Consider the following 15862-nt stretch of genomic DNA (forward strand, 5'->3'; position numbering starts at 1 on the left):
AGAGGTCAGAGTCGAGCACAACCCCAAGACAGCGGGACTGCTGCCTCGGTACTGTAGTGATCCAACAGACCAAGATGGAGAGGTCAGGGTTAGGTAAGTTAGTAGATGGTGGAAAGACAAGAAGTTCAGTCTTAGAAATATTAAGTTGCAAGAAGAGAGAGGACATGATGTTAGAGACAGCAGAGAGACATTCACTAGTGTTCTGGATTAAGGCAGGGATGATGTTATGTGCAGAAGTATAGAGCTGCGTGTCATCGGCATAGAGATGATACTGGAAACCAAATCTGCTGATGGTTTGTCCAATGGGGGCAGTATAGAGGGAGAATAGAAGAGGACCTAGGACTGAGCCCTGAGGAGTTCCAACACTGAGAGGAAGATGAGAAGAGAAAGATCCAGAAAAGGAGACACTCAAAGTGCAGTCAGAGAGATAGAGAAACCAAGAGAGTGCTATGTCCTTTAGGCCAATGAAGAGATGCCTCCTGAGGAGGAGCTGGTGGTCCATAGTATCATACGCTGACGATTAAATTCCAGAAGAATGAGGAGCGAATAGTCACCTTTGAATTTAGCAGTGAGGAGATCATTAGAGACTTTAGAGCATTTTCAGTGGCGTGCATAGAACCTAAACCACATTGCAGTGGGTCAAGGAGGGAGTTAGCTGAGAGATTAGAGAGAGAGCGGGTTAGTCGATAATAGACCAGGCGTTCCAGGAGTTTGGAGACAAAAGGGAGGTAAGAAACTGGTCTGTAATCTGCACTTCTGACACTGTAATAGTGGTTAGTAGCCAGGTTTGTACAGGTTAAAGAGGAGATGGGGGGTTGGGGGGGGGGGCAGTGCAGACTGTAAGGTTTCTGTAATTGGTGAGTATCTATTGCATGTGGGTTCCAGTATGAATGATGGGTGGAAGGATTCTGAGAAGGTGAAGGATTATTGAAAGTAACCTTTTTATTATTATTATTATTATTATTATTATTATTATTATTATTATTTTATATTATTATATTATACAGGCAGTCCCCGGGTTACATACAAGATAGGGTCTGTAAATTTGTTCTTAAGTTGAATTTGTATGCAAGTCGGAACTGTATATTTTATCATTGTAATCCCAGCCAGAACTTTTTTGTTCTCTGTGACAATTGGATTTTAAAAATGTTGGGTTGTCATAAGAAACAAGATTAACACTAAAGCTTCATTACAGACACCTATGATAACTGTTACAGATGTTTATTGTAGCCTAGGACTAAAGTACAATAAATTACCAATATGCAAAGGTCCGTTTGTAACTAGGGGTCGTATGTAAGTCGAGTGTTCTTAAGTAGGGGACCGCCTGTATTATTATATTATTTTACATTTAAACAAATTTGATACCTTTGTGTTGCACGATCAATTAAAATATCAATAAAAATACATTTCATGTTAAAGGCTATAAACACTTGCCATCCACTCTATTTGTTTCTGTAAGTGCCTTATCACCCGTTTTTTCCCTTCAAATCAAGCCACACCCATTTGTTCAATCAATGCCGCATTCATTTGTTTCACTATTTGTCCATGTACATTAAAAAAAAATCTACAAAGCTGTGTACACAATAAAACCCAGGGTTGAAAATAGCATATTCTTTGTAAACTATATAACCAAAAGTTGAAATGACCACAACTGCAGCACATGTTTTCCCTCAGATTTCTCAAGGGGGTACTGTGTTGGCGAGGGTCCATAGTTGCCAAATGATACTAGTGCCGCTGTAGCCAGGGATGCAGTGTGTCTGGAAGTGACTCCTGCGTATACACTTCACTCCCAGCACCCACCATACACCTGGTTCGCTTGCAGCAAGCATTATTTGAACTGGTATCACTTCTATATGAGAGAACCCCTGTTGGGCAAAGTTTGGGGCATAATCCACCCTGGCCAGCACAACAAAATGTCCCCTTGAGGAAGCTGATGTTAAAATATGTTGTGTGGTGCTGTGGCAGTGGTTATTTGAACCAGATTGTGGCGGGTCTGTATTCATCTTATTAAAGTCTATCGGTGTACAGGAAACACAGATAGAGTTGACGTCCTGACACAGTGGGGAGGGGGGAGTCAGCATTGGCAGAGAGTGGAGCCAAAATGTGTTGGGGTCCCACTGGTGGTTTCACCAATATATCGGTGGACCAGCCTGACCATGATCACATCTATACATCACTTCCATAGAATGTTTACCTTTTTAAAGGAAACCTACCACTTGTAGTGGCAGGTTTCCGATGGCAATACCGAGCACCAGCTCAGGGTGAGCTGGTGCCGGAGCTTATTTTAGTTAGTGTTTTAAACCGCGGTATCGCGGTTTAAAACACTTTTTAAACTTTATAGCCGGCGCAGGCAGGTACGTGCTCGGCGCTTACCGTGCGCGCGGCTACATAGGAAGTGAATGAGAGCCGCGCGCATGGTAAGCGCCGAGCGCGTACCTCCATGCGCCGGCTATAAAGTTTAAAAAGTGTTTTAAACCGCGATACCGCGGTTTAAAACACTAACTAAAATAAGCTCCGGCACCAGCTCACCCTGAGCTGGTGCTCGGTATTGCCATCGGAAACCTGCCGCTTCAAGTGGTAGGTTTCCTTTAAGTCTAACCCACATTTTCTTGGTTTGTGTTTATGCAGTAGAATTTATGTTATTATTATTACTATTATTATTATTATTATTATATATATATATTTTTTTTTTTTAGCTTGAAGATACTATCAGTCTGGTTAGGATAATTGAGAGAACTGGTGTTGCGGCAATTGCAGTTCATGGAAGGTAAACATTTTTTATCTCCATATTTAGAGCTGCCATTTTTTTTTTTAAAAAGGGAACCTGTCAGTTGGATAGTTTGGGATTCTAAACCACCCACGGGTCCCCTACAATGTCACCAAAAAAAAACCAAACATGAATGCTTACCTTTGTCCGGAGTCCTGATGTGAGTTAGATGGATTTGCGACCCTAAACCACAGGTCTTTTGCGACTTGTAGTTGGTTTAGGGTCCTAAATCAACCTGACAGGTCCTCTTTATCTTCTGCTACAAGTTGCTCAAATCTGTTTTAAACTTTTAAATGAAATCTACCAGAATTTTGAAGGTAGAGGTGTTGGACCTTGTGGGTATATTAAATCACAAACTACTTTTCCAGTAATTCTCAGAAAAGGGGGAAATGGGGCATTGTGGAGACTTTAATCTAAAAAAAAAAAAATTGAAAAATTGGAGAACCTCTGATTGTACAGCATCCCAGATGCTGAATTGATGTGCTTAAGAATCAACCGATGTTTCCAGTGGGTGAAAAGAAAAGTGTGTAATTAAATGGAAGAACTTTTCTGCCACAATCACTTCAGTATGTACCTCTAGTTAGTTTAGGGTCAAAAATCAACGGGTTTAACCTCTGCTGGGAGTTGCTCAAATCCAGGCCCTTCTGGTTTATCACCATAATTTTGGATGTTTATTCTAAAAGGAAGAAGGCCACGGATAACAAATACAAAAAGATTAACACAGTCGTTGCACCTGGATCTATAAATAAGTGTCCCTTGTTCATAATGGTAGATTTTCTTAAAAAGTTTAGGTGTGTTTGTTATCCATGGCCTCCTTCCTTTTAAAATCAATATTACCAGAGTTCCTTCATGCTATATCTTCACAGGCTGTTACCCTGTGCAATGAGCACGTCTCCCATCCCACTGTATGGTAAAACCTCTGCTGCTCTGAGATTACAGGGTGGAGTGACCCTGGTACCCCTCTCCCCAGAGTCCTTGTGGCTCATTAGTATAATTTTAACCCCTTAACACCGAAGCCACTTTTCACCTTCATGACACGGCTGTTTTTTTCAAATCTGACATGTCACTTATAAGTGGTTATAACTTTTGAACCCTTTAATATAACAAAGTGATTTTGAAATTGTTTTCTCGTGACACTTAACTTCATATTAGTTAAAAATGTGGGTGGTATGTTTTGTATTTATTAATGAGAAATCTGTGAAAATTTGGAAAAATTCTTGATTTTTGAAATTCAAAATGTTTTACTTTTTCCACACATAGTCATAACAGCAAAAAAAAAACCTAATAACCAACATTTACCGAACGTCTACTCCTCATTTTTGTAGGATGTCATAGGACAGTGATGGTGAACCTTTTTGTGAACTAGTGCCCAAACTGCAACATAAAACCTTTCTACCATACTTATCCCAAAGTGCCAATAAGGCAGTTTAAACTGAAAACATAGGTTTTAGTATGGAAACAAAATAACACAGCTTAAAAGGTTGTATTTAGCACAATAAAAGAAAATTAATCCGGCATTGCATCCTATTTTTCCCCACAGTGTTTACTGCTGCAGCTAACCACGGCACATCACTGCTAGTGATGGCTGAGGACAGTAATTGGCCAATGACCAACTTTGACCAATCTTTGGAGCTCCTGAAACAGAACTGCACCTATGTACATGCAAACTTTACCTGAATATAGCTACTGTAATACTTCCCCCTATGTATAAGAATATAACTACTATAATACTGTCACCTATGTACATGAATATAGCTACTGTAATACTGCCCCCTATGTATAAGAATATAACTACTATAATACTGCCCCCCATGTACAAGAATATGGCTACTGTAATAATGACTCCCCATGTACAAGAATATAACTACTATAATACTGCCCCCATGTACAAGAATATTACTACTATAATAATGCCTCCTACGTACAATAATATAACTACTATAATACTGCCCCGTATGTACAAGAATATAATTATTATAATACTGCCCCCGATGTACAAGAATATAACTTCTATAATACTGCCCCCTATGTACAGAAATATAACTACTATAATGCTGCCTCCTGTCCAAGATATTTCCATGGAAAATAATAATCTACAGTAGTGTGCAGAGGAGCAGTATACAACCCCGTTTAGTTACACAACACTCAACCCTATAACTTTTTCCATATATATAGATGTATATGGGATTGTTAATTGTAGATCATATTGTTCTTTTTAGTGGCACAATTTAATATTCCATGCAATGTATTGGAAAGCTGAAAAAATTCCAAGTGCAGCGAAATTGACAAAAAACACATTTGCTGCTCTTTCTGTGGGTTCTGTTTTTATGTCTTTCAATTTGCGCTCTTAATGACACCTGTCCTTTATTCTTTGGGTCGGTACAATTTTTATTTAAATGTCCATTTTGCCAAATTCTGAGGCCAATAACTTTTCATACTTGCACAGACTTGCGTAATATATTACTTTTTGCGCAAAGCGCCAAGGTTTTGGTAGTATTGGGAAAGAGTGGCCATTTTGGCGCTATTTTCCATTCTTTGTTTATATTTTGATAGATTGGATATTTTGTGATGTTGGGATACCTAACATGTTGATGATTTTTACTGTTTATTTATTCTTATGTTCATGAGAAAAGGGGGTGATTTAAACTACTTTTACAGCTGATCTCCAATAGTCTTCCATCGGCAGGCTGTAAGCTGTTGTGGCAACCAATCAGCGCCTTACAATGACATCACGGGGACATGATTTGTCGTTTATATGGTGGTGCCCATAGAAGATCATGCAGCCCTGGGGCCCCTGGTACATCACAACCAGTTGGACCTCTATATAATAATAATAATTACTTTATTACTATCTAATTATATCTTGACCGTACATGTTTCTGACTCATCTTGTAACAACTTCTTCAATAGAGCTACATTTTCTCATATCAAGAAGCAGCTCGCGGCATAGGCATAGCCGTGTAATATCTATGTTGAGAATGCGTGTAGGGTCAAGATCTAATTAGTTTGTGAGTAAATAGAGGTCCAAATGGTTGTTCTGTACTAGGTATAGGTATAAAAGTTAGATAATCCCACAGGACACTCAAACTTTTCTTAGCAGTGTAAACTTTGTTGAACACTGGGCTTACACAGGAGGTACCGGATTTATCTATGATGCATTATACATAAGGACCCAAACTATCAATACCCCCGCAAATCTTCCTGCTCTGTGGTTATGAGCAGAACAGCGTTGTTTTATGTATGATTCATCACCGAAACACCAGTCACAAATTTCTTTTTTTTTATTTATTTTTTTTTGCGAGAAGTAAAGGTTATGTTTTAAAAGGGCTCACAATCAAATGTAAACAACTCAAATCTACCCTATATACTCTAGTATGAGCCAAGGAACCTAATTTTAACACAAAAAAACTTACAAAACCTATTGACTCAAGTATAAGTCTAGGGTGGGAAATCTTTTGGTCTCGGTAAATACCCAGTATATACCCACCCAGCACATGCCCTTTAGTATATAGCCCCCTGCCCCCTAGTATAAAGCCAGCAGCCCCCTATGCCCAGCCTGCTACAAAAAAAAAAACCCCTCTGTACTCACCTTTACAGCACCCCCCGCAGGTCTTCTGAAGCTCCGTTTGTGGGTCCCTGCGTGCTGTCAGCGCATATACCATGGCGTCAGCCGCTTGCCGATATCATAGTGTGTGCCAATGGCAGCTCACACACTATTATGTTGACAAGCGGCTGGCGTCATGGTGTGTGCAACGCAGCAGGGACATGAAAACGGAGCTGGAGCTTCATAAGACAGAAGAGGACCTGCGTGGGGCATCGAAAAGGTGAGTACAGAGGTATTTTTTCATAGACTTGAGTGTAAGCCGAGTTAGGGATTTTCAAAACTGTACTGAAAAAACATCTATCCTAAGGCTACAGTAGAATAATCCCTTATGGCCTCCTTTCCTAATCCTGCATATTGCCTGAAGGTCGCATAAAACAAATTATTTGTTGGTAAGTATCATTCAGACCTATTTCCACCTTACATCACCTGTGGTCTCCTTTCCTAACGTGAACAGAATCTTGGATTTCTGCAGTGTCAGGACTACTACTCAACCAAGTCAGAGACTATAAATATTACTTTGCCTGACCCAGTTATGAAGTTATTGCCCTTGAACTTTGGATTTCAGTGACGTAAAGAAAAAATAAGTTACTTGACATTTATGTAATCCCTTCATTTGAGGATATATTTAACCCTTTCACTGCCAGGCATTTCTGGAAATTTTGTCGCATTATTGGCCAGGCAATTTTTACAATTTGGATTTGTACAAATAAAACCAAAATTACGGCAAAAAGAATTATATAAACCCCAACAAACCATATATTTTCTAAAAGCAGACATGTGTCCCATTTTTGAAATCACATTAGAGTTTATAGACAGAGGCGAATTTTGAAATTTGATTAAAATTATATATAAAATTGACTATGATGGCAAAAAATGTTCTCCAAACAGAATACATTTACTTTCGCATCTCCTAAATGTAATAGATGAACTTGTGTAGAGTTCAGAGATACCACCTAGTCATATGTTCACATGAATAAATCACCATAATATCACTAAAACTGTAATTGCTAAATATCTGCTTTACAGCTAGAAATTTTAAGACCCGTGGAACATTAGAGACCGCACACTCTTGGTTAGTGGTGCTCAATGTCAGATTCTCAATCCAGAAATGTCCATATAGAAGAATAGCAAATAACACCATGTATGTGATTACATGAGATCACAGCAGCCTTTATGGAGGATGGAGAGGATTAGAAGTCCATGGAGGCTGCTGTGACTTCATGTTATCAGATACTCGCATGGGATACAGTTTTCTATTATTTTTTTATTTAACTGAACTTTTATTGATGTTTTTGTTTTGTTATTTTGTTTTTAGTATGTCAACATTCCACAGACTGTAGCATATCAGAATGTCATTGCAATAGTCAGTGCTAATATATCATTAGATAACAAATGATAAATACATAATCCAGGTAAATATGGTGACAAAGAACTACATGACTGTGAATCATATAGACACGGACATGGAAGGGGGACACCACAAGGGAGACACAAAAGGGAAAGGAAAGAGAGGATGGGGGGAGGGGAAGGAAAAGTGGTGTCTGCACCCATTTATTAAAGGGAGTGGGTCTATTGCCCACTCCTCAGCATTCATTTCAACCCATCCAGAAGTCACCCCATGGGGTCCAAATGAGATTAAATCTATCTACTGTGTTTTGGAGGAGTGCAGTGAGATGTTCAATTTTTCGCATTTCCTGTATCCTGGCACATAATTCTGCTCTGGAGGGAGTGGCAGGTTGCTTCCAATTAGCCGAGATCCGACATTTAGCAGCTGTAAATAAGTGTAGAAGCAGTTTGGAGGCCCTTTTATTTAGCTGTTGAGGGAACAGGTTCAACAATCATATGGTAGGATCCAAAGAGAGGTTATGATTGGGTACAGAGGACAACATATTGACCACCATTTTCCAAAAAGGGGGGGGTGAGTTGTGTGAGTACGACGATCTGTAGCTAGGAGTCAAGTTTTCTTCCAGATATTTCAGGGAGGTTGTTTGCCACTGTCATGGTGAGGATGCCACCTTCTTGTCACTTGACTTGGGGTGCAACTGTACAGGTTAATTTAGACTACTCAAACTTGCGCTCACCTTTCACTCAGGACACAAATTGAGCACAAATCACACCTCATACAGCTCCAGCACCAGACCCGCTGCCACCACTTATTGCATTTATACTGGGACCAATAAGTATCCCACTCTACATTGGCTCTTGCTTCTCAAGCAGTCACCTTGTCACACCCCTAGGCATGCACCCTCGGCACTCTACAAGAGTGTTGGCTTGTGGTACTTCCCGATAAGCAAATAAGAGATGGGGAATGCTCTCAATGAGCATTTTAAGCATTTGTTTCAGGGTCCCATTGAAACGTTCACACAAACCATTAGTCTGAGGGTGATAGGGGGTGGCTACCAGATGTTCTACCTGCATTTTCTTGCAGAGGCTTTGCATTAAATTAGACATGAACTGTGTACCTTGATCAGTCTGCATTTCCCTGGGGAACCCAACATGAGAGAAAGCAGCCAATAGTGCATCTGCTACCTTATCTGCACGTATGGAAGACGGGGCTACAGCTTCTGGGTATCTAGTGGCAAAGTCAACTACTGTAAGAATAAGTTTATTTCCTGAGCTACTAGTTATTTTAAGGGGTCCAATGATATCTACAGCCACCCGCTGGAAAGGCTCATCGATTACTGGTAGAGGAATCAGTGGAGCCTTATGAATATTCCCAGTTTTACCCACCCTTTGGCAAACTGTGCAAGAACGACAGTAATTGTCAATATCAGTGCCCATCTTGGGCCAATAAAAATTGTGCGTCAAGCGAGCTTTGATTTTTTTGGTATCCCTAGGTGCCCAGCTAGAGGGATTTCATGGGCAACCTTCAGCAAGCCTTCTAAGCAACTGGGAACAACTAGGCTTTTCTCACAATCCCATAATTTTTGTTTATCAGGGAAAAAAACTCTCCATATAGAGCTTTCCTTCTTCCCAGAACAGAAGTTTCAACTTCTCCAAAGTAGTATTTGTCTGCAGGGCCTGCATAAAGCTTTGACTATCAATATGTAAGTGCTGGACCAGAACTAGAGGCTTGATTCTCAGAGTGTACTAGCTGAACCCAAGGCAGAAGGTTCTACGATTCAACCTCTTGGACATCACAGTTTGAGGATTAAATTCACTTTGACTTCGAGTCACAGCTGCAACATATGAAGATTCCCCAGCATCCCCTACAGGCAAATCTAGTATATCAGTTGGAGCGGGATCTGATTCTAGCCCTCCCTTCACATCATTACTTTTCTCAGATTAATCACACTCTACTTGAGGAGAGCAGCACTCTTCAATTGTTATCATGGGGTTAGTAGAAACTTATTGAGATACCATTCTGCCAAGGTCAGTGCCTAATAACACATTAGTTGGAATAGTGTTGGATACGCCCACAGTCCTTAAACCCCTTCCTTCCCCCCAGTCTAGATAAACAGCAGGGCTGGCTCCCCCACCACCTATTACAGACCATGTTTTTTCCTGGAATTATGTCATTTAAGTTCACCATTTCTGGACTTACAACAAGGGCCACCTCTGCTCCAGTTTCTCTTAATCCAACAGTAACAGACTGAAGATTATCATTGTTTTTCCCTACTGTCCCGGCCACAAATCAAACAGAGGGTGATGATCCAGACAGTGTTCTGGAAGTATTCTTCTTGTTGGGACATGCAGCATTAAAATGCCCCACTTGGTTACAGGTGAAACATTTGCGATTGTCAATAACAGTTTTAGTCCCTGGAGCACCAGAAAAAGGGCGCCCTGGTGGTTGGTTTGCAGAAGAAGGGGAATTCCCCACTGGCTTACCTCCATTCCAGCTGTTTGCAATAGCCTTTCTGGGTTCTGGCATCCTGCTGGCAGTATAGGTGTATAGCTCCGTCCGCAGTTTTAGGCTCCCTGTCACAAACAAACTGTCGTACATCCACAGGACAAATGTGCAGAAATTGATCTTTTATCATGAGATCCTCCAGGTCCTCACGGCTGTTGACAGAAGGTCCTCGGGTCCACTGTAGAAAGGTAGTCTGTAAGTTGCCTACTGTATCGTCCTAGCTGTCAGTTGGTTCTCGCTTTATGCTCTGGAATATTTTGCGGTACACCTCTGGCGTTAAGTTGAACTTTTTAATCAAAGCAGCTTTTATAGCGTCATAGTCCTCATCAAGCTCAAGAGGAAGGTCAGCAAATACTTCCAGGGCTTTGCCTCTTAGCCCTGGGCTTAAATACTGTGCTCACGGGGCAGATGGTATTGTCTGCAGGTCTTCTCAAATGACCGCAGAAAAATGTCCAAGTCCCCATCCTTGTACAGTACTGGAAAACGTTCTTGACAAGGTCATTTGGGGCTTACATCCTGGGATTGGTTTTCCACAGAATCGATACCCCTTTGAATACGTGCCATTTCCATTTTGAATTCTCTATCAGCCTGGCGCTCTGCGGCCGCTCTCTCCTTCTCTCGCTCTGCGGCCGCTCTCTCCTTCTCTCGCTCCTGCTGTGGGTAGCCTCAGGGGAAACTCTTCCAGGATTATTGTCCATATCTTGGCTCCCTTGAGCCATGCCAGATCCTTGCTATCCATCTTGCTCCATCAAAGCACAAAAAAGCAGCTCTTTAGACTTGTCAGCCGGGTCGATACCTCTCTGCTCACAGAGGTGGACTAGAGCCTCCTTGCTCTGCCTCTTGTAGATGGTTGCCATCACTGAGTGCAACCTTTGCCAAATAAAACATAGGAAAGAAAAACGCGGAAGGGGAACTGTTTGCACGTGTGTCTTAGAACAGCACTGATTTGGTTCGTGTAAAACAAGGGTATTCCTCGCAAGGATTCCACTAGTCCTTAAGTGCAGGGGTTAGTTGCTTAATCCCATCACTTAATTCTCTGACAGAAATGAATTTATCCCACAGCTGCCAACCAATTTGTCACGGCAAGAGTTAAGTTTACTCCCAGATATTTCAGGTAGGTTGTTTGCCACTGTCACGGCAAGGACGCCGCCGCCTCATCACATGACTTAGGGTGCAACTGTACAGGTTAATTTAGCCTACTCAAACTTGCGCTCACCTTTCACTCAGGACGCATAAATCACACCTCATACAACTCCAGCACCAGACCCGCTGCCACCACTTATTGCATTTATATTCGGACCAATAAGTATCCCACTCTACATAAACTGTTGCTTCTCAAGCAGTCACCTTGTCACACACCTAGACATGCACACTCGGCACTCTAACAGTCGCACAGCCAACCACACTGTACTAGGCTATGAGTTCGCAGAGCATACAGGGACCAAAATTAAAGTGAAAAGCTTTTATTACAAAAAGTTGATCAGTGCATAAAAAAAGATGTTAAAAACAAAATAATTAGGGGGCGTGGCCTAGCGGGCGATGGAGTAGGACGTGCGGCGTCAGCGCGCCGCTACCCGACTCCTGTAGGAATCCTGTACCCTCACCTGACTGGCGAAAAGATCACGGGGAAACCTCAAAGGGCCGCGGTAGCACGGTGTGGGAGTCCCCCGCTTTACAAGATGCCTGGTAATAAGCCCAGCAAGCCGGGGGAGAAGCAAGGGGAGCGCAGCTCCCAAAATGGCGCCCCGGCACACAGCAGGGAGCAGTGTGGCGCGGCCTTTTGCGGGCAGAGACCGCTGCCAGATTGAGTGGCTTTGCTCGGGCAGAAACAGGAGCGGAAAGACCCAAGGGCAGTAACAGCAAGTCCCAGCCAGGAACCCCAAGTAAGGCTCTGGGCTCCAGATATGCAGCTTTACAGGACTCCATGTCAGAGGAGGATGAGGATGTAATGACAGAAAATGCAAAGGCTATGGAAGGGAACATAGAATCCCCAGAATCTGATCCTGAAACTGAACCCACACTGGCTGATATTCTTAAAGCAGTGCAACATAATGCATCTACATTGCTCAAGTTGACAGGCCGTGTGGATAGCCTGAAAGAGGACATTCTGTTGATGCGCCATGATATCCACAAAGTGGCAGAAAGAACAACTGTAATGGAAAATAGAATGCATGAGGTGGAAGAGATGTAACCCCCTCTGCGGCAGGAGGTCCAAGACCAGTCACAGACCATGCTAGCTCTCCAGGCGAAAGCTGATGACTTAGAAAATCAACTGCGCCGCAATAATGTGCGAATTGTTGGAATGCCGGAGAAGGTGGAAGGCCAGAACCCGGACGATTATTTTGAGAAATGGCTGGGGAAGACCTTTGGGAGGGAGAACCTAACTCCACTATTTGCAGTAGAATGGGCCCATCGTGTACCCACGAGACCGGTACAACCAGGAAGACCGCCACGGCCTGTACTCTTCAAGCTACTGCATTATAAGGACCAGGATCGGATCTTGCGTATGGCCCGCGTCCAAAACGACATCACTGTAAATGGGGTGAAGATTGCCTTCTCGCAAGATTTCTTGCAAGAAACGGATGCAATTCTTGGACATTAAACGACGACTGAGAGCCTTGGAAATCTCTTATTCCATGCTGTATTCGGCTCGGCTGCGGGTGGTGACCCTTGGCACCACTAATTTCTTTGATACCTCAAGACCAGCGTTGCAATGGCTAGATGCTCATTAAACCAGATTGCGGAGGAAAGCATAAAAGCGGTGTAGCGGATCTGACGTGCCGCGGCCACACCCCCCTCTTCCAGTATGCACGTGTGAGAAGCTGTGCTGGAGCTCCCAACTAACAAGGCTGAGAGACATGCTGGCGGGTACCTGCTGGTGCGTGGTGACTGCATGAGACGGCCGATGAATAAGTGCTGGGGGGAGCTGACAGAGTTCGTGACCTGGTGAGAGCAGGTCTGTCGGAACTTCTGGAGACGGAGCAGCGCTGTGAGTGTGATCTGGGCAGCGTGCCAGCTTCTGAGATAAGAAGAAGCAGTACATCAACGGAGGAGAAAGTACTTTGTTGTGAAGCTCAGCTGTTCAAAAAGGTCACGTGAGTGCAAGCAAGTGAGACACTGTATGATTTATGATCCTGGACTGCTGGCCTCTGCAGGGCTTTGGAGGACAGACACTACCTCTAGATAAGCTGGGGTCGAGCTCCTGTGGCATTCACAGCATTATAGAAGAGGCACAGTGAGTGAGGAGGGCTTGGGCGGCAGCTTATAGCTCTAATCACACTGCACGGTGTCAAATTTGTTTGCCAGGGGCGTTAAGACCTTTTTACTTTCATATGAAATGTGCAGGACTGGCGTATGGTCCTAGAGGACGAACAGTGTTCTAACTGCAGAGTTATAACAAGTAACAGGAAATCATTCTTCATATTGATTCAGTGCGTTGGAAAACCTTATTAGTGTCTCGGATAAACTGTGTAATAAAGCCCGAGTCATCTTATTGGATTGGACATAGTGTGCAATAAGCTCTTTTTGGATATCATCTGTGGATCTGAAAGAACCATATTACTTACTTATCTATCTATGAATTATTATCCTTTTTTTTTGTTCTTATTATCTGGGACAATACGTGCAATATATGAGGAGCTACAATAATAGACGGGACAAGCGGTGCAATATAGTTTGAGAGACAGAACTAAAAAGACATGAATTTTCTTATATCTTGTTCTGTTATTTGTTGATCTATTTGGCTGCATGCAACCAAGTGTGCTACCCTTATGGACTCAATAGGTTGTGCTTCATACCGTTGATTAAAACTGTTTGGTGTAATACATGTTGTATATATATGAATTAATAGGTTATTTATACCATGGTACCATAAGATAGCAATATATAACTTGTGCAGGATTTTTTTTTTTTTTTTTGGGATCCTGCCTTGAGCACGTATACACTGTATGAAAACAACTGCTGAAGTCATAATACACACTAGGTATTAAGTTTTTTTTAAACTTGTACTTGGAAGGAAATTATATATGTCATAGGGTTAGGCTCCCTTCTCTTTGAGATTGTTACCCATTGGTTAGATGATGACACGTGGTGCCAATATGCAGAAACATACTAGCGCTCAAAAAGAAGGGCGGAAATCAGGCTCCTTTGCGGCAAAAACAAGCCCTCCAAAGGGGAAAAACTCAAAATGTGAAGGAAAAAGTGATGGTAAAACTATAGAGAAGTGGTGCATAGCAGCAGGCACTTCGGATAAAGAAGAGAATGTGGAAGGAAGGGAAGAACAGGAGGGACAATTGAAAGATCTAGAAACCTCAGAAACTGGATTAGACAAAATACTAAAGGCTTTGGATATCTGTAACAGAAATGTAGCAGATTTAGTAACAGAGGTGGGTGGTTTGAGTAATGAAATAAGAGGCCTGAGGGAAGATGTTTACAATGTAAAGGAAAGGTTGGGTAATACTGAGAAACAAGTTAATGAAATGGAGGGGTCATTAAAAGTATTGAAAGCGGAAATCAAACAGTTAAAAGTGGATAACAAAGAGATAAAAGAAAAACTTATAGATATGGAAAACAGAGCAAGACGAGGAAATATCAAGTGTGTGGGGTTTGCAGAAGGAGTAGAAGGAAAGGACCCCATAAAATTCTTAGAAAGTTGGTTTATGGGCTGGTTGGGAGAGGATTTTTTCTCTAATAAACAATTTATTGAAAGAGCACATAGAATCCCTTTTAAAGCGCCACCACCTGGATCGTATCCTAGGCCCTTCCTGATTAAACTGGTTTCCTCTAGAGATAGAGACCGAATAATGTTAGAAAACAGAAAGAAGGGAGATCAAACATGGAATAATGAGGTGATTAGATTGTTCCCGGATTATGCCCTACAGACAAGAAAAGAGCGCAACAACTTTAGGGACTGTAAAAAAAGACTAAGGGAAAATAATATTCAGTACTCGCTGTTGTTCCCTGCCAAATTGAGGGTAATTTATAGTGATAAAACACACTTTTTCACCAATCCTGAGGAGGCTAACAGTTGGCTAGACAGAGTGCTGAGCTCCAGTACCAAATCTGGGAAGAAAAATGACGAAAGGGGAGGGTAGGTCATGCTAGGGAAGAAGCTCAAACCAGCAATGGTAAGCATTGAGCTAATACGGGTTAGGGAAGGGGATGGGACTGTATGGTGGGGGAAAGGGGGGAGGGGGGAGAGGGGGAAAAGTTCTGGGTTTTTTGGGTTTTTTTCTCTCTCTTTTTTTCTTTTCCACGTTTTTCTTATTTTTGGCTCTCTGTTTTTCCACGCGTACTCTCCCTCACGTTCCCTTGTCCAAGGGTTCCTGTTCTCTTAGCGCCCTCTTTTTTTTTCTTTATTAACTTTCTATCATCCTTAATATCTTAGATAGTTACCTTTGGCAGCCACATTAGGTAAAGGATGGGGCGGGTGGTGTCATGGAACGTGAGAGGAATGAGGGATAAGATTAAGAGACAGGCAATTTTTAAAGCAATCGCTTATTACAATGCTGATATTGTCTGTCTACAGGAAACACATATTCTGACAGAAGAAGCCATTTTGCTTAAACGAAGGTGGGTGGAAGAGGTTTATATTTCAGGGCACTCAACGTATTCTAGAGGTGTATGTATCCTTATTAAAAGA

General features: G+C 42.1%; 1 protein-coding gene across 4 annotated transcripts in view; it reads left to right on the forward strand.

Moving 5' to 3' along the window:
* Positions 1–15862, forward strand: part of DUS2 (dihydrouridine synthase 2) — a 301883-nt gene that overhangs the window by 159341 nt on the left and 126680 nt on the right. For all 4 annotated transcript variants that reach the window (XM_072117777.1, XM_072117780.1, XM_072117778.1 and 1 more), the window contains one exon: positions 2697–2767. In XM_072117777.1, coding sequence (XP_071973878.1) covers positions 2697–2767 — 71 coding nt within the window. The remainder of the gene's footprint in view (positions 1–2696; positions 2768–15862) is intronic.

The sequence above is a fragment of the Engystomops pustulosus genome, chromosome 7 (assembly GCF_040894005.1).
Source record: "Engystomops pustulosus chromosome 7, aEngPut4.maternal, whole genome shotgun sequence".
NCBI classification, from domain to species: domain Eukaryota; kingdom Metazoa; phylum Chordata; class Amphibia; order Anura; family Leptodactylidae; genus Engystomops; species Engystomops pustulosus.